The sequence below is a fragment of the Diachasma alloeum genome, unplaced genomic scaffold (assembly GCF_001412515.2).
Source record: "Diachasma alloeum isolate Michigan unplaced genomic scaffold, Dall2.0 Dall_scaffold_00179, whole genome shotgun sequence".
Taxonomy (NCBI): domain Eukaryota; kingdom Metazoa; phylum Arthropoda; class Insecta; order Hymenoptera; family Braconidae; genus Diachasma; species Diachasma alloeum.
Window position 1 is genome coordinate 5,372,811 of NW_021680345.1, and position 17,297 is coordinate 5,390,107.

The following is a 17,297-nucleotide window of genomic DNA, read 5'->3' on the forward strand; positions in this document are numbered from 1 at the left end:
TGACGCATTGTTAAAAAATTTGGGCTAATATTTTAGGGAACAACGTTACTTGAAGTTTAAAGTTCAGTGGAAAAATGAGGAAAATTTTAATTTCAAAATTTTGAGGACAGAAAAATGTGGAAAATATTGAAATCTCGTTGAATTTTCATTGAAATCTGAAATTTTATTTTTTTAACTATATCACATTGCTATTATCTTCATTGCCTCGTAAATTTTTGAAAAAAGAAATATTTTTTTACAGTTCAAGAATTTTTTTTTTCGTCTGAGAAATTTAAGGAAAAAATTACTGATTCAGAAATATTTTCTCTCGAGTCGTTCTACCTCCACCGCAAAAATATTAGATCAATCAATAAATTCTAAAGGACATATCTTCAATTTAGACGGTCAACGAAAATTCATTGAAGCAGTTGAGCTCTGTTATCGAGTGTCTTCAGCAACGGAGACCGATAAATCCCATGACATTACCGTTTTATTTGCGCTCGAAGGACGAGAAAGAAGTGAAGGCGGGGAAGTTTACACTTGTAAAGATACAGCTCAATGATAAAGACCTGAAGAAGACGATAATATCTATTTTGAAGACCTGTAATTTGCCCACGACCTTCGTCGAGAAGATCGAGGAGCCTGTCAGGGGCCCCAGAAAAGAGAACAAGTTCTGGCAGGCGAGGGGGGACTTCGGGAGGGGAGTGGACTTCACTGATCTCGAGGATGATCCGCTTTATCAGTCCATTTTCATGAGGAGGAAGATGAATTCGGAGCCTGACACTTTCAAGTAAACAAATTGTTTAGTACCGAAAAATTATATTTCGGAATTTTCTTTAATTTAATGTCGAATGTCTCATCTATTATAATTTAATCCAGGTTTTTACCGAGCCATTCAAACCAGCAACTATTCAGGGCCAATTTCCCAATTATTAGAATCTCGCCAGCTGCATCCGGCATTTTTAAAACACAATTCATTTCCCTCGGAATAAACACTTGAAGGAAATCCTCTGACCGTAATAAAATCCAGTTTTAAACTGAAAATTCTCTTTCATAGTTTATGAAAAAAAATTAGGGCACATTTGGCTGAACATCTCGGAATCTAAGGGACATACGACCTTCTGTGCGCAGCAAAATCAGAGATAGGGCGTTCCGTACTATTTCAATTGACTTTTTTTCGATTTCGATCTTTTTTTCGGGTTATGCGAAATCAAAATTTTTAGATTGGACCAGGTAGCTAATCAAAAAAAAATTATAACTCGATAAATATAAACTTTATCAAAGAAGTGCAAGAGAATTTGTTTATTCAAAACATGTGTAAATTTCGGGAAAAAAATCCAGACTCGAAAAAGTTGAATTTACAATTAATTAATCAATAAATAAATCGAAAAGTTAACAACAAATCATGAGGGCAGGTCGCGAAAAAATCGAAAAAAAATTTATAGAGTAATTATTGAAGAATGTATCTATACAAGAAGGTTTTCACAAAATCTTTTCCAATTTCCTCAGATTCCGCGATATTTTTCAAAAACAGATTCATCGGATTCATCCAGTTTTATCACTCCACTCATTTAGATATTATCGTATCTAATTAAAGTTTTATCAGCGATCTTATCAGCAATGTCACTGATCTGTGTACACACCGATAGGGCATATTTGGATAAACATGTGAATGAGGCGCACGTGAAGCTGGAGGCCTGCAGGCCAGTGAGGGAGGAAGTTAAGAAGTTGGAAAAAATTCTGTGTGAGGACCTGGGGCTCAGGGACATCTTCTGGGACTGCGGGTGGAATATCGCGCATTATAGAGGGTGTCTGCTGGCCTTTCAGAACCTTGCGAGGCATCATCCTGAGCAGATGGAGATCCTCAGGGGGAGGACATTGGTCTTTGCCAATGACACGGGGATCAGTTCAGAGGGAAATGTTCTGTTGAACTCCGGGGAAGTGAGGCATAACTGGCTCGATGTAAGTTGATGAGTGAGGAATCTTCGTGGAGAACTTTCTGCAGCTCTCGATCTCTCCTGCAAAAATGTTCACCTGAAAATTTCGTTATCTCTTTACAACAGAATTCGGGCATGACTTTAGTTGAATTTTTCTGTTTTTTACGGAACTTCAGATGATTAGGAATATTCCGAAGCACGATCTCATTCTCCGACGTCTGCCAGCCTTTGAGAAAGCTGTCTCTCGGGTTCTTCTTGATATAAAAATTGGCAGAAGGTGTGTAACTGCGTGAAATCAATCAGATGTTGCAAGGTGGAATAAGGATATTGCAATGTTTTTTTACTCATCCTTATTTCGCGCAATGAATGACGCACTGTAGTACGAGGGAATGAATAACCATAAGGATCAGGGTGCTTTATATGTGCAGGAAGTTCATGCCGAAGGTCATGGTTGGTCAGTACGAGCATCAGCTGAGACAATTGACTACTACTTTATCGGATTATCGGGGGAGATCTAGTTATCCGAATACTTGGCCTACGAGTTTGGCGTCTTATGAATTAGTTATCGAGGCGTGAGTATTTTTGAAACGATGTTTTCAGTGATGGTTTCTGAGATAATCGAATTCCTTAGAACAATTGGAATTTCATTTGAAAAAAACAAATTCTGTTTATATTTGTCATTTATCAGAAGGGGAAATTGATTTTTGATTGCCTCGTTATTGGGTAATGATAAGTCCATTTTTCTATTATTCATTTAATGAATAATCGTGACAAAAAGTTGATGTGCAATTGTAGAGAACATATTCCTTCAAATAATACGTTTTGCCATTTTTTTATATTTGTGAAATAACACGGAAAAATTTAGTTCATCTTTATTCTTCATAGTTTTGCGGATAGAATTATTGATGATAATTAATTGAAAATTGCAGAGAGGCTGGACCACTGATGCTCTCCCCCACAGGACAATTTATCGTGCCATCCTCGTGTCCCGGATTTTTACTCGTTACTTTCATCACTGAGAATTTGGATGAGGCTACGAAGAGACTGAATCACTATAACAAGTAATGGAAAGATAATTCCATTGACCTTCGAAATTTTTCAGTGACGATAATTTGTGCCCATTTATTGTTGATTTAGGATAAAATATGTGGAGAGGGAACTTCACAATAAAACGATCAAAGAACTCTGCTTGGCAGGATTGAACAAAGACGATAGCATAACTCCAGATCTGATGATCCAGTGCTGTGAGAAACTACTCAAACACAAAGTGACACTAACGCCAATGCTAGATGGTGTGATGCTATGGGTCACTCATTACTACTCAGTGATGACGGATGGTGTATTGTGCATTCCATGGGACTGGAAATTTTGAAGATCAGGGTAAACAGGTCAATTTCTGGACGGGGGTAGTTTCTGAACGATTTCAACTTGCACTGAATATTCCATAAATAATTAAATAAAAATTGTACTGATTATTTCACCTTTCAATAATATTACTCGTGTATAATCACGTGATGAATTAATTTTTCTATTGATCCAGACTTAGTAAGTGAAAAAATATGGCCCAGTCGTTCCGAAATTAGGGGTTTCGGCTGCATTCAACTATTTCTCAATTTAATTATTCTTTGTTTTATGATTTTCACTTCAAATAATTTTTTTCTGCTAATTGAAACATTCTTGTAGGTATGGGAGCCATCATGTCCCCATTTGGGTGATTCTTTTATTTTAGATTCTCCCACCAAACTCGAATTTCCTGTAACCGTCGAGCAATTGGCCTGTTCACCCTACTCTTATCGATAAACGAAATGTTACCTGAATCATATTAGTCAATACATACTCCATTTCATATAATATATTTTTGGATAATTTTTCGTACTAGGAAAATAGCTTATTTTTGTATTAGATGTCTAGATATTCTAGAGGCGAAAATATCGAGGGAAAATTGTAGCAAATTCGTGACGATGGGAGTTGCGACGACGAATGAGTAATTGATTATCTCAGGATTAAGTAGTGAACATTGTGTGACGGCGCAATTGTACCAATTGTACATCGACATGTGATGAAGATGAAATATTCTTTTTTTTTCTCCCTTATGGATAACTCATTAAATTGTACAATAAATAGAAAACATAAAATGTAAAATTAATTGAAGAAGAATAACTGAAAGGAAAAATGTCTCTTTTTTTAGCCATTGATGATCCAAGAAGAAAACACGTCGTGTAGGAGGTCCTCAGAAATTTGTATTTGCAGAGTCTTCACTTTATCTTCCTAATTATTTATCATTCTATTTTCAAATGGAGAATCTCAACTCTTGAACTTTCAAGGGACTGTATATTATAAATCCTTCATCCTGATATCTGTACTTTGAAATTCATCAGATAATAAACAATAAATTTGGCTTTTCACGTATGAAAAAATTTCGCGGGAAAACTAGCGAATCCGCTAGACAATTCTATTCGATTTCAATTCAACTTTTTATTAGTTCTTCACCGATTCTATCGAAACGTAATTCTATCGAGATATTTTCTATAAAATTTCCTGGGCTCAAATGCCAGAGATAAACTCGAATGGTTCCGCGTTACTCACCTCCGGACATGCGCCTGTTTTATCGTCACTCTCAGCCCTCTCCAGGGGAACTTCCCAAGTCAGTTGACGTTCCCGAGAAAACACGGCTCCAGAAGATATTTCATTATCAACAAAAATGAGAAAATAACCCCAGAAGCTCGACTAAAATGTTGAATAGTGTTGTGTAATAGGTAGTGACGATTAGGGTTCCCAGACACTCCACTATGTTCCCCATATTTGAACGGAAATTTTAAGTGCAAATCAAATAATTATAATATTGTATTGAGATTTTGGGGATTGAATTATTGTAGAAAAGGCGAGAGGTTTAAAGTGTTCATGAGGTTTTTCAATGGAAAATATTCCGCGTTGTAGTTTTCCCCAAGTAAATTGCTGTTCCATCGTTATGTTCGAGTGTCATAAATTGTTCGTATTTCTGTAATATTTATTATGCACATTTCTAGAGATTTATTCCAGTTCGGGTCATTTCGCGCTCGAGCGTCATTTAGTTAATCCTTCGTTACACTCTCGGTGCACGTTTTGGAGAGTTTTCACCTTTTTTTGCTTACAACTTAATCCGTTCTGTTTCCGAGGGTTGCAGCAGGTTGCAGTGAGGCGCGATGCCTCTTTACCTGGACTCGGAATTTCCCCTACGATGAATGCGCGACATCCCCCTCTCTCGGTACCCTCAGTGACCTCCGCCCTTAGGATTTATTTTCGGGTTTCTTGCAAAATGATTCGTTGAACCCTCTCTATCCCTAAAATTGGTGAGACCTCATGGATGTTTGAACGAGTGGAGAGTTAGAAGCCAAATTGACATTCCCGAGAAAACGCAGCCCCTGAAGTTGAATTTGAATTGAATAGACTCAGCTCTATCCCAAAAAAATCCAAATGACGTCTGAATAATTGTGTTGATGTGTGTCGCGAGGACTCAGCGATTAACCTCTTCATCGTGACATTAATCCGACGTCGAGAGCGCCATTATCTATGATATTCGTTCCATCAGGTGTTTAATTCCATTCACGACCAGGTAATTCATAAAAAAAGTTCTTATTTCGATCAATGAGTCTTTTGTAAATTGTTTAGTGTTTTTCACAAGTTTATTCGACATTTTCAGATGATTTTCGTGCTCGTCTCGTCGGAATGCTGCTCAATCTAGATTTTCCCGAGTATCTCAATGACAATTAGTTGCCCAGTGCATTAATTTGCACACAAGGGCACCAGAAAGCCCGAATCACGTCTAGGAAACATGTGCAGATGTTACGTAGTACAATTAGATGGATGACAGGTCTATCGAGCAACATGGAGCAGAATAAATCAACAAATAATGTGGAGAGCACTGCCAGCACTAGCGAAGTGCCAGTCACACCAGATGCCATCGAGGTATTTTCGTTATTTCATGTGCATTTTTTTTACTATCGAGGAATTGGGGGAATGTTTTATAATCTGTGATGTTTGCAGGTCGATAATTCGCAGACGATACTGCTAAAAATAGCTACACTATATGCTGAACGACTTATGAATGATATTTGCTTGGTCGTGGATGGAGTTGAGTACCCTGCGCATCGATTGATTCTGTGTGCATCCAGTGATGTGTTTCAGGTGTGTGAACACTCGCATGATGAGTGAATTCATTTTCCAAAGTTTTTCTGAATTAATTTTCATATTTTTGAGACGTGGGGCTCAGAGCAAATGTGAGAAATGAGAAATGTCTTTTATAAAATTCAATTCTTAAGGGAAAATGTAAATTAACATTTTGCCCTGAAGCTACTCATTATCGAGACTTCTTCATAATTAGGCAGATGGCAATATCGTAATTGAACAAAAAATGACTTTTTCTGTATTAATTTTCATATTGTTGGTAATTTTGGGCTCATCTTCGAGACGTGTGGGAAAAATGTAGGGATTTCCGTTAGAAAAATTAACTCCTAAGGAAAAATGGAAATTTACATTTTTTCTCAAGATATCAAAATCGTAGTTGAACAAAAAATGAGTTTTAGGTGCTCATTTATGCATTTATTTATTTCGCTTATGAGTAGTTTTATCGAAAAACATTGAAGGACATTTTTAGAACTGAGAAAATCTGCAACAAAAAATATTATCTGACATTTTCCGCTTAAACCGCTCATTATCCCCAGAATTTAACATTCAACGAGGTCTTCAATATCATTCTACTCTATTCTGTTCAATTTTTTTATTCACCATCAAAACCTGAAGCAAAAAATTTACGTAAAAAATATATGAGGGTATTCGTTACATAATTGTGTTACATTAATCGTTCACCTCTATCGTGCCCCAGGTGATGCTGATGTCCCCTCAATGGTCAGAATCCCAAGAATCCCGCGTAACGCTGCAAGAAACCCCGCAATGTGTCCCCCTGTTCAGTGAGTTCCTGCGTTACTTCTACACCGGTCAAATTCGCATAAGCTACGAGGTAGTCCTGCCAATCCTCTCCCTCGCTGACAAATACAACGTCCGAGACTTGATAATCCTGTGCCTTGAGTACATGCAGAACCACATAGCAGTGGCGGCCATCCACGGCACCCTAGTCTCCTGGCTGGAGTACACATCGAACTGCGGCCACCAGGACATCACCCAGACCTGCCAGAACTTCATAAAATGGAACATTGAGCTTGTAGCCAGAACAGCGGACTTTGGAAATTTCGAGCTAGACGTTCTGGTGACACTCCTCCACCAGAGTGACCTCGTCATCAAGGACGAGATGACCCTGTACAGATGCCTGGAGGACTGGCTGGACCACCAGGCGAGTCGTCTCAAGGTCCAGCTGACCCCCGCAGAATTCGAGTCGACGCTGAAGCAACTCGTTGTCGCTGTGATGACTCCAGTGAGATTTCCTATGATGTCTCCAAGGCAGCTAGCCGAGCTCCTGCTCTCCCCTTTGACCAAGAAGTACAAGGAGTTCTTCGTCGAGAGGATGGCCATAGGGATGGCGTTTCACTCTGGCCATCATGAAAGAGTCCGTGAGGTCATCAGGACTGAGGACGACGGGGCCTTGCTGTTCGAGCCTAGGTTGTACAAAGTCGACACCTGCAGCTCCCTCCTGACCATCGAGAACTTCCACAGTCTCCCCTCGTACCACACCAGGACTCTTGTCTTCTCCAGTCACTCGTTCCTAGCTGAATACGCTGGGGATCGGGCCTGCGAGTGGGTCGTGGACATCTATCCGAAAGGCGTATGGTTCAAGAAGTTCTTTCTTATTGTGTGGCAGGGGACTGTCGAGATGCCTGAGCATGTCATCAGGTCGGTCAGGCTGTCGTTGACCTGCAAAGAACCACCGACTGATCGCCATGAGGACATGAGGGTCAAGATTGGGGTGCTTATTTATGGTCTCCAGGATGGGGTGGAGCATATTGCCAGGGTCACTGAGGTCATCCATCGGTTTAATAAGAAGGACAGGGTTCTCAATCTGGATGATCTGCTGCCCTTTGAGGAGCTCAATCCACAACAGGGGGTCGTCCACAATGATAATCCTGTTTCTCCGTTCCTTGTGGGGGCTAATAAGGATATGCTCAAATTGCATATTGTTATTTCACCGGCTAATTAGGGGGCAGGGTGGGGCAGGGGTGAAACGTCTGTGAGGCATCCCTGACAGTTAAATCAGAGTGTTTTTTCATTTCCCCAAAAGGTTGCGAATTCTTTTTTGGGGGAATTTCGGGCGAGGGAATGAGTGAATTTTTCTTTGAGATAAGTAAGTTTTAGATAAATAACTTGGGATCAAAGGGAAATGGAGGTCTTGTCTGGATTTTTTTCCTATGCCAATTTTGGTGGCTTTTCAATTAAGACACATTGGGAGATTTTTCTTCAGCAAAGAGTTAAGTTGAAAGGACATTGATGTGCCTTCGTCCTGTGACACTGGAAAATTATTCTTTTGGAAACTTCATAGAGAGAGAATGGGTCATTTGTCTTGGGAATGAGAAGCTTAAACAATTCTTATGAAAATTAATGAATTAATTGATTGAGAGATTTTTTTTATTTCTTCACAATTGAATTGTGTAATTGTTGCGAAAATTTCTAGTTATAGGGGGAAATATCGAGAGATATTTGTTTTCAGCTGAAGAAATTTTCAGTAAAAATTGTTGTAAAGATAATTTTATATTTATCATCATGAAAAGAATCGACAGGTTTGTTACGTTCCACGACTTCCATTGAAGTCTCTTTATTTTGTTGTTTTGGCTAGTTTATTTGGATGAAAATTACATCAACGATTTTTTTACGCTGGGTTTGTGCAGAGAATTGTGGGCAAAATAATCGTTGTCGTACCGACATATCTGCGTACCAGATTGATTGAGGATTTATTATCTGAAATTCTGCTTTGATCGTGCAGTTTAATGCCGGGAATTCCAAGTGGTCCGTCACGCGTAACTGTGCCAATATTATGTTTCTTTTTCAATTGTTCATATGTAATGCATATATTTGATGAGTGCTTGGAGGGCGATGTGCGATGAAGGGAAATTACGAGCGGAATAATTAATATAACATGGTGATTGTAATTTATGTGATATCCAGAGAGATATTTTGTGAGAATACATGTCGAGTGGAGTAATAGTAAAGCTTATTCATTTGAGTACATTATGCATCACCTTTTACAGATATTTTAAGTTCAAATAGTCAACAATTATTTTTACTTTACGTATTTTTGTAGAGAATTTGTGGAAAAACGAGATAATTTCGCTTTTCATTCAGTTTTTTGGAAATATCTCGGAATCTAAGAGAGATAGGAAAATTTTCCATAACTATTTTTTTGCTGAAAAAAGTGCGAGCTACAAAAAAGGTCCTTATGAAAATCCCCCTATTTCTACTAGAATCAGAGATATTCATGAAGTTAGAGTTAAGTGGATTCATTTCGTTTCCTCATTTCATGAATCATTAAAAATCAAACATTAAATTATTAATTAAATTCTCATTTCTGCATTTTGCGAATGGGGTGGATGGGGTGGTCCATGTGTGATAAGTCAGGTGGATTCTTCTCGAAGAAACTAATCTCCTTCATTCCCCCGGCTGGAATCTCCCAGAGATCAGGATGATTCACCTTGAAGTTGTTGTACCACATTTCCACATGTGGCCATGGGGACAGCGAGAATCCAATGGCCTCCAGGCACATTGTTGCAGTGTTCAGAGGGAAATCCGCAATCGTCAGTTGATCTAACCATTGATAAATTGAATTAAAAATCGTAATCCATTCTCTTTCATTTCTCCATTTCAAACATCTCCGACATTTTCGGATTTATCTTGAGAACGGGTCGTTTTAGAAGAAAACATCATAAGACCTTTTTTGTAGCTGATAAAATTCCCCACAAAAATGTTTTTCTGTGATTTTCTCCCAGAATCACCCGTTTTCGAGATAATTCAATCTTTATCACGATAACAAATGGATACAGACCTCCAGCTGCATATTTCGACTTGGAAGTCTTCAAGTAAGATTCGAACACATCGAGGGACATTTTCAGTTTTTTGAGACCGAGGGGAGTTCTCTCATAGGCAAAAAAGATAGGAGCCATCTGCGAAAAGTTCATTAATTCACAATTAATGACCGATTTTTTAATTTATATGAAATGGCAAAAAAATGAGGGGAAAATACTCACAACGTATTCCGAAATATTTCGATAATACATCGCCAAATTGAAGCACAATCTATGGTTAACGATGGCTCGGGCTTTCGGAACTTTCGGGTATAATTTACCAGAAACGTCGTATTTGTCCCCTAGATACTGCAGAATGGCGTTACTCTCGCCCATAATTAGATCTCCATCCACGAGCGTGGGGATTTCCTTTTGCGGGTTCAACTGGGCGTATTTCTCGGTCATGTGCTCGCCCTTTCCATAATCGACGTCGATGAGCTCGTAGTCGATGTTCAGGGCCTTCAGGGCCTGGCGACATGCCAGGGACGGCGGGCCATCCGATACAGAGTACAGTTTCATAGCTGGAACTGGTGTGAACACTCCACCGGTTTGTGGGATACTGAGGGCCTTGCACTTTCTCAACGAGAATTATCTTCAGCCATTCACTTGTGACACTCTGAAGGCTGCGGGCTTGATGTCCACGACCTATATGGATTCTTATTACGTGCGGCCGGAAAGGGGAGAGGAGAGGCGTTTGATATGGAAAAGAATTTATGGGGATTTTATCACGACGTTAATTATTGCAGGAATGAGACGAGATTTTTAGTTCGTTTTGGTTTAATTCAGAGACTGTGGTAATGAAAAAAATTTAATCGTAATTTTTTTCGTAATGAGTAATTAATTAGTAATTTTATCTATCTATCTGTCTATCTCTATCTAATTATTAACAAATAGTGAAAATAATCAATTAATAATTAGTTAATAATTTGTTTTTATTATTAATTAATAATGAAAATAATTTATTTTCATTATTATATCAATGGAAAATGAACAACAGAAAATCACGATTTCTGTCGTCATGAATAATGAAACCAAATTGATTTTTTAATATCGTAGTGATGGATAATGGAAAATAAAGAATTCATATATTTAAATTTTCATTATTGATTGAATATTATAAAATATCCAAGTGTAATTACCGATTAGATGAGTAATTTTTTTTTTAATCTGATTACTCGACGATATGATATTTAAGAAATGTGAATTTCTCAATACTCATTCATAATATGTCATCAAAAATATTTACACATTATTAGCGATTAAGTAAAAAATATGCATTTGCAGAGAAAATATTGGTGAAAATAATATTTGTGCCGATCTCTGGTTGAGATTATTTTTTGAGAATAACAACATCTGGTTTTAAGAGAGGTTCATTTGAATACACAATTTTTTTTATTTGCAATTTTTTGCAAATAAAATATCTTCAAGTCTGGAAGGAACTAAATGTTCATATTCACTTCACTATTTAATTAAAACTTAAACTATTATTACTTATTTATAAAATATTTTATAAAATGATATTACAAAACGAAGGAACTTGATCGAAAGTTGAAAACCTCAGTGCAAAAATCTGAGAACCGTATCAACTGTTGCCTAATGTGGCAATAAACGGCCTTTCCCTCGTGGGACAGGGGAAATTTCCAAGGTCAGGGTCAAGTTCATCCCAAGAACGCGTCTTCCTGCCAACAGGTTCCAGTAAGCCCCTCCAAACGGAGAATGCAGCTTTAAATACATAATCACGATTAAGCTTACACAACGAGAACATTGAACAGCATTATGACTTTTTTGGTGCTGGAATAATTCGTTGTTGTCGAAAACAGAATAATTATTGACGTTTGAGACTTTCAAATTCGAATCAAACACTTTCAAATATGAAAAAATTTCCTAAAAAAACCTAGCGAATTCGCTAGACAATTCTATTGGATTTCTATTGAAGTTTCTATTAGTTTTTGACGGATTCTATTGACATGTTCAATAGAAAAAATTCTATAGACAAAGTCAATGGAATTCGATTTCTCTATACAATTTATTCTATTGAGGTATTTTCAACAGAATTCTAAAAAAAATTGGAAAAAAATAATATTATGATTATTATAAAATTATTATTATTATTATTTTATTATTAGAAAAAATTCTATAGAAAAAGTCAATGGAATTCGATTTCTCTGTACAATTTATCGTATTGAGATATTTTTGATAGAATTTCTTCGGCTCAAAATTTCCAAGTTTTTTTGATTTTTTCGATGAACGAAAATAAAAAATAGAATGAAAAAAAAATTGGAAAACTTGAGCTAAGGAAATTCTATAGAAAATATCTCAATAGAATCGGCCAAAAACTAATAGAAAGTTTAATAGAAATGCAATAGAATTGTTTAATGAATTCGCTAGATTTTTCGATTAAATTTTTTCGCGTGTGACGCAAGACTTGTTTGAGAAGTTGTTCGTTCTTCTCTGAGTGCACTGACGGGATGTATTTCTTTTATGACATAAAGTATGAAGAATAATTTTTTCGTATCTTGAACTATCGAGTGGAATAGAAATAAATTATTTGCTATTGACAGGTAATGAATATATCGAAATTACTCACTTCGTGCATTAGCAATTTGGCTCAAATGGAAACAGTCGGCTGAGAGATACCGAAAATCAGCGGTTCCATCCGGTAATGTCGGAAATTGAGCATTCCCAGTGATCGGTTGGACAACAACAGCAAAGTCTTTAGTTTGGAATTCCGGGTAGGTGCCGATCGCCTCGTCGAGGGCTATCCATCTACGCGAATCGCAAAAACATCCGTTGAAATATTCAACAATTCATTAAAGAATAGAAAAAGCCCTTCAGCAGGGAAGACTAGAAGATGATTAAATAACAATTGTGTTTTTCCCTGAAATTTTTTAAATTAATTTCCATTGAACATTCTATTAACTTTTTCCCGATTTCATAGAAAAATTCAGCAGAAATTTATTTTCAATAGGAATGTTGAATGGAAAATATTCTATAGAAAAAATCAAGAGTATTCGATCTCCCTGAATAACTCATTTTATTGACGTATTTTCTATAGAAATTCCTCAGTTCCAATTTCCCAAGTTTTTTGTTTCATTTTTCAATAAAAAGAGAAAGAAAATAGAGCGGTAAACACTTCGAAAATTCATGTCCAGGAATTTCTACGGAAAAACTTGAATAGAAAGATGAAATTCTGCTGATCTCTGCAATTCAATAGACTTTTCTACCGAATTCATTAGGTTTTTCTAGGAAATTTTATCATGCGTCTAGACACCTGTTTTCTTAATTAAATCGTGACTTAAAAAATCAGTTTTGATATTAGTTTAATGGGGTTGCATCACGTGGACACTTAGAAAGAAAATAAAATCGGTTTGGGGAGCTAATTCATCGACTTTCGTGGAATTTTCACAAAAAAATGACTCCAAACGAATTTCAAAATGTAAAATCGTCAGGTTGTAAATAAAATTTATGCTAAGGACAATTGAATCTATACCTTCGATTTATCTCAAAGAACTCTTGCCTGCGGTGTCGGAATCTCAACCCGAACCCGCAGGAGCACTCCACACCCGTTGTTATTCGACATAACTTTGATCTACCCTTCATTTCCACGAGGGTCTTGATATCCGGGACTGGAACTATCGAGACTAGAGTTCGAGGCAGATTATCCTTGAGGAGGCGCAGGGTTGTCATCATGTCGGCTTTGTGGTTGTCCAGGGAGGCCCACGCTGAGGGATTGTAGCACATGTCTGAACAGATATCGTTCGCTCCGATAAAAATTGACACTAACTAGGGATGAAATGAAAGGGCTGTTTTATATTTGCAGGAGTCAGACGTTTTTTTCCGTGGGCCCACGCACGAAAAAATTCTGTAGAAAACCTTGCGAACTCAATCGAGTTCTATTGGATTTCGATTCAACTTCTATTTATATTTTAGTAGTTTTTGAATATTTTCATTGAGGAATTCCGCACCTGTACTGCGCGTTTTTTATAAGAATACTTCTGATAGAAAATAGCAATTGGAATTTTACAGAAAAAATCAGTAGAATTTCGTTTTTCTGTACAAATTTTTTTGCAGGAATTCCTCGACCTGAATTTTCCAAGTTTTTCCACTGTTTCTCTTCCCTTTTAATCAAAGAAATCAATAAAAGGAATTTTCATAGAAAATATTTCTATAGAATAATTTGTATAGAAAAATATAATTCTATTGATTTTTTTGATAGAATGCTAAATTTTTGGGTAGAATCAGCCAAAAACTAATAGAAATTTCAAGAGAAATTCAATAGAATTTTGTTCTGAATTCGCTGATTTTCCTCTGAATTTTTTTCATACGTGGCGGTAGGGCAAAATGGATTCTTCTACCTTTCTTCAAATGTTCGTAATTCAGGAGCAAATCTATCAGTCAGAGCTCAGTCTAGGAAAACACTTGTTCTTTCTACGGAAAGTTTTCTCATTAAAAAAAAAGTAGCCTCCGTTTTACCCCACTCGCCCCTTCGTAATTCACTCACTTTCCAATGGTTAATCATGTCGACCCGAGGATCACTCCTCATCCGATTTATCAGGTTTTTAGCCATGTATGGCATGTCTCTTGACATCGACGTACTTTCCGCAACGTTGAATTGAGAGTCAGGGTGGTGACTCCACGCATCTCCCGTTGCAAATCCGAATAGATTCCCATTAAATTCCTGAAGTGAAACGAAAAGTTACGTGATATTGCCTCACGTATTCCGGTCATCAACTCAATTTTTTTCCATTCATTTTTTGAAACTAGCTGCTGGTGATACCGGTTCACGGTTATGATACAATAGACTCGCGAAAATGAATATTTCATGAGGGGGAAAAAACAAAATTACAAAATATAGTAGCGGTCCAGTGGGATTTTTTTTGTTCATACAGGAGAGAAAAACAATATTTTTTTAAACAAGTCTTGTTTGCACTAAAAAAAAGCAAGAGATTAATTCGAATTATTTGGGGGAATTACTAAAAAAAATGCTGACAATTAATATATTGCAGTAACGTAATTTATTGATTATTGATCTATTGAAAAAGTTGAATTCTCATCTGGCGTGTGTTCGAAGATTGAAGGATGTAATAAATAAAATTGACGCTGGTAATGTGTGTTTGTGTAATTGTTTCTTATATTCCCAAGGGGAAATAATGCCGAGAATTTGTTTCCGGGGAAATTTTCTCCGGGGATTTTTTCCGGATGAAAAAAATCCGGAAATCATTTTTTTTTCTTCTCGCATACCCTTTCGGGTTTTTACGATTCGTCCCCCCCCCTTCCCTACAACCCCTTGTACCACATTCGCCGAAGGACAAGGGAAAATCTCACTGCTTGCTTTTTTATTTGATTTTTTTGATGAAAATAAAAGAAAAATAGAATGAAGAAAACTTGGACAATTTGAGCCGAGGAAAATTTCTATAGAAAATATCTCAATGGAATAACTTATATAGAAAAATCGAATTCTCATTTTCTATTTCTGAAACCATGCAGACCTTGATGATATTAGGAAGCGTCAGAGTATCCCGCCAAGTTCCTTGTCCCCCTCCGAACGCAGAGCTCCCCCGATTTTCGATAAACAGATCGAAAATGTTTGACGCATAAATTCCGAAGCCAGCGGTGAGGGAGTCACCCATTGCGGCAATCACATCGATATCTCCGGGTCGCAATCGATGTACTGAGGACGGCACCGTCCGCGATCTCCCACCTGCAGATAGAAATCGGTAGATCATGAAGTGGTGGACGTTAGTACCTGTCATCGGGGATTGTTTATTACCGGTCGTGTTACAGGGGAATGGGAGGCCGTCAGGAATCGTGTACTGATTGTGGTTTTGCTCTTCGGCTCCTCTGAAGAGCCTCCCTTGGGGATTTGAACGCCCTGCAGAATCACAATCGCCGAATTTAAAATAAACAGGAGAACAGTGAAACAGTCGATCGATTCTGCACTTGTTAAATGCCGGATTATCTCGCAAACGACTGATTTCACGAGAAAATGTCACAAGACATTTTTCGTAGAGAATTTAATTCTCCGCAAGAAAGGTTTTTTGACGTTTTCTCCTAAAATCGCTCGTTTTTCAAGAAAACACGAAAAAACAAAAAAGAAAAAACGAAGAATATCCCGGTTTGCATATTTACTTCAAATGATAATTATTTAATTAAAATTGAAGGGTGCACCTACCAATGAAGCTAAAAGCGAAGTCTTTCAGACTCCGATACAGCTGAATGGTAAAAGGATTGTCAAGAGCCGTCTTCTGGCAAATACCCGGGGGAATCACTTGAAAAATACTCGTGAGCACTAAACATCTCGCTAATTTATACCGATTCCACATGTCGATCGACTGTTCTTTTGATTCAGTCCGCGATAATTAAATCTAAAATTCGTAAAATTGAATCACTCCTCGTCCTCGATAAATTTCTTCCCTCGCATGGACTTGTCATGCACTGGACACTGTACCAAATCCCGACTGGGCAAAGGTGCGGATCATTCCAAACTGGTATCTTCAGTACGGCGGAATAAGGCGGGTGGTGAGCAAGTGGAAAAGAAGAATAAAAGAGTATTTTGCTGAGCCTTGGAAGTGCAAGGCCAGCCAGTGCATTCGCCTGGCCCGGTGCATCGATAATATTCAGATAAGAGAGTGCATTCTGAGGAAAAATATTTTTCCTCCACGTGAAAGGGAATTCCGGAGACGTGGGGGGATGATTGGAAAACATACAACATGCGAATGCATATTTTATCGGATTCGGGAGTTGAATGGACCGATGTTGTTCACTGGGTTCGGTCATCCGATCCTTAAATAGTCTGAGTTGAATTTATTCGGAGGAGGAGGAATTTGAATGCAGGACGGGTTCTGAGATGCAGATAAGGGCGGGTCAGGCATATCAATTCGTTTTCATTTCTGTTCACCCTTCGGAGGGAAATATAAAGCCTGGAGACAATAGATGAACACAAAAAATTGAAGTGACGTGATAAAAATTTTTTTATCTTAAATTTCAGCAAAAACATTTTTTTAATTTGTCATTTTTGTCCGAATTTTTTTTTCTAGCGAAAAATAGCTGTTTTAATTTAAATTTCAATAAAACGCGTCAGTCACTCATTTTTTGCAGTTAATTTCAGAATTGACGCGATAAAATTGTTTTTATCTTAAATTTCAGTAAAAACATTTTTTTTATTTGTCATTTTTGTACGAAATTTTTTATTCTAGCAAAAAATGGCTATTTTTATTTAAATTTCAATAAACATTCGAGTCAATCACTCATTTTTACAGTTAATTTCAAAATTGACGTGATAAAATTGTTTTTATTTCAAATTTCAGGAAAAACATTTTTTTATTTGTCATTTTTGTAGGAAATTTTTTTTTCTAGCGAAAAACGGCTATTTTAATTGAAATTTCAATAAAACTAGTCA

The 17,297-nt window shown here is 37.2% G+C and overlaps 5 protein-coding genes across 8 annotated transcripts in view; 2 read left to right on the forward strand and 3 right to left on the reverse strand.

The window, feature by feature from the left end:
• Positions 1 to 3,363, forward strand: part of LOC107041515 (T-cell activation inhibitor, mitochondrial) — a 4,181-nt gene extending 818 nt beyond the window's left edge. Inside the window, exons 3-8 of one of the 2 annotated variants that reach the window (XM_015262106.2) lie at positions 381 to 769; positions 1,629 to 1,941; positions 2,093 to 2,193; positions 2,327 to 2,488; positions 2,846 to 2,977; positions 3,054 to 3,363. In XM_015262106.2, coding sequence (XP_015117592.1) covers positions 381 to 769; positions 1,629 to 1,941; positions 2,093 to 2,193; positions 2,327 to 2,488; positions 2,846 to 2,977; positions 3,054 to 3,288 — 1,332 coding nt within the window. In that variant the 3' untranslated portion in view covers positions 3,289 to 3,363. The remainder of the gene's footprint in view (positions 1 to 380; positions 770 to 1,628; positions 1,942 to 2,092; positions 2,194 to 2,326; positions 2,489 to 2,845; positions 2,978 to 3,053) is intronic. The other variant, XM_015262114.2, reaches the window with a different exon arrangement.
• Positions 1 to 4,559, reverse strand: part of LOC107041537 (equilibrative nucleoside transporter 2) — an 11,210-nt gene extending 6,651 nt beyond the window's left edge. The window contains exon 1 of the mRNA XM_015262143.2: positions 4,503 to 4,559. The gene's annotated coding sequence lies outside the window, so the exon portion shown is untranslated. The remainder of the gene's footprint in view (positions 1 to 4,502) is intronic.
• Positions 4,527 to 9,066, forward strand: LOC107041510 (BTB/POZ domain-containing protein 17). 3 transcript variants are annotated; one of them, XM_015262094.2, is made up of 5 exons: positions 4,527 to 4,672; positions 5,080 to 5,508; positions 5,596 to 5,861; positions 5,940 to 6,080; positions 6,778 to 9,066. In XM_015262094.2, the coding sequence occupies exons 3-5, from the start codon at positions 5,736 to 5,738 to the stop codon at positions 8,041 to 8,043; spliced, it is 1,533 nt and encodes a 510-aa protein (XP_015117580.1). In that variant the 5' UTR covers positions 4,527 to 4,672; positions 5,080 to 5,508; positions 5,596 to 5,735; the 3' UTR covers positions 8,044 to 9,066. The 3 variants fall into 3 exon arrangements, with proteins under 3 accessions (XP_015117580.1, XP_028982307.1, XP_028982306.1); XM_029126474.1 differs by having other exon boundaries at positions 5,251 to 5,508; XM_029126473.1 differs by having other exon boundaries at positions 4,527 to 5,508.
• LOC107041609 (glutathione S-transferase 1) lies at positions 8,949 to 10,621 on the reverse strand. The gene is made up of 3 exons (XM_015262229.2): positions 10,082 to 10,621; positions 9,880 to 9,997; positions 8,949 to 9,641 (listed from the first exon to the last, which is right to left on the reverse strand). The coding sequence occupies exons 1-3, from the start codon at positions 10,415 to 10,417 to the stop codon at positions 9,400 to 9,402; spliced, it is 696 nt and encodes a 231-aa protein (XP_015117715.1). The 5' UTR covers positions 10,418 to 10,621; the 3' UTR covers positions 8,949 to 9,399.
• Positions 10,622 to 11,446: 825 nt separating this feature from the next.
• LOC107041574 (phospholipase B1, membrane-associated) lies at positions 11,447 to 16,221 on the reverse strand. The gene is made up of 7 exons (XM_015262180.1): positions 16,071 to 16,221; positions 15,669 to 15,770; positions 15,388 to 15,599; positions 14,400 to 14,576; positions 13,389 to 13,681; positions 12,486 to 12,664; positions 11,447 to 11,620 (listed from the first exon to the last, which is right to left on the reverse strand). The coding sequence occupies exons 1-7, from the start codon at positions 16,219 to 16,221 to the stop codon at positions 11,481 to 11,483; spliced, it is 1,254 nt and encodes a 417-aa protein (XP_015117666.1). The 3' UTR covers positions 11,447 to 11,480.
• Between the last annotated feature and the right edge of the window lie 1,076 nt (positions 16,222 to 17,297).

Coding starts and splice junctions, on each gene's coding strand:
- LOC107041574 (XM_015262180.1), bottom strand. CDS start 16,221: ATGTGGAATCGGTATAAATTAGCGAGATGTTTAGTGCTCACGAGTATT. Junction 15,771..16,070: donor CTTCGCTTTTAGCTTCATTG/GTAGGTGCACCC, acceptor GTGATTCTGCAG/GGCGTTCAAATCCCCAAGGG. Junction 14,577..15,387: donor CGCTTCCTAATATCATCAAG/GTCTGCATGGTT, acceptor GTTTCACTTCAG/GAATTTAATGGGAATCTATT.
- LOC107041609 (XM_015262229.2), bottom strand. CDS start 10,417: ATGAAACTGTACTCTGTATCGGATGGCCCGCCGTCCCTGGCATGTCGC. Junction 9,998..10,081: donor GAAATATTTCGGAATACGTT/GTGAGTATTTTC, acceptor AACTTTTCGCAG/ATGGCTCCTATCTTTTTTGC. Junction 9,642..9,879: donor GTCGAAATATGCAGCTGGAG/GTCTGTATCCAT, acceptor ATCAATGGTTAG/ATCAACTGACGATTGCGGAT.
- LOC107041510 (XM_029126473.1), top strand. CDS start 5,736: ATGTTACGTAGTACAATTAGATGGATGACAGGTCTATCGAGCAACATG. Junction 5,862..5,939: donor TCACACCAGATGCCATCGAG/GTATTTTCGTTA, acceptor TGATGTTTGCAG/GTCGATAATTCGCAGACGAT. Junction 6,081..6,777: donor CATCCAGTGATGTGTTTCAG/GTGTGTGAACAC, acceptor ATCGTGCCCCAG/GTGATGCTGATGTCCCCTCA.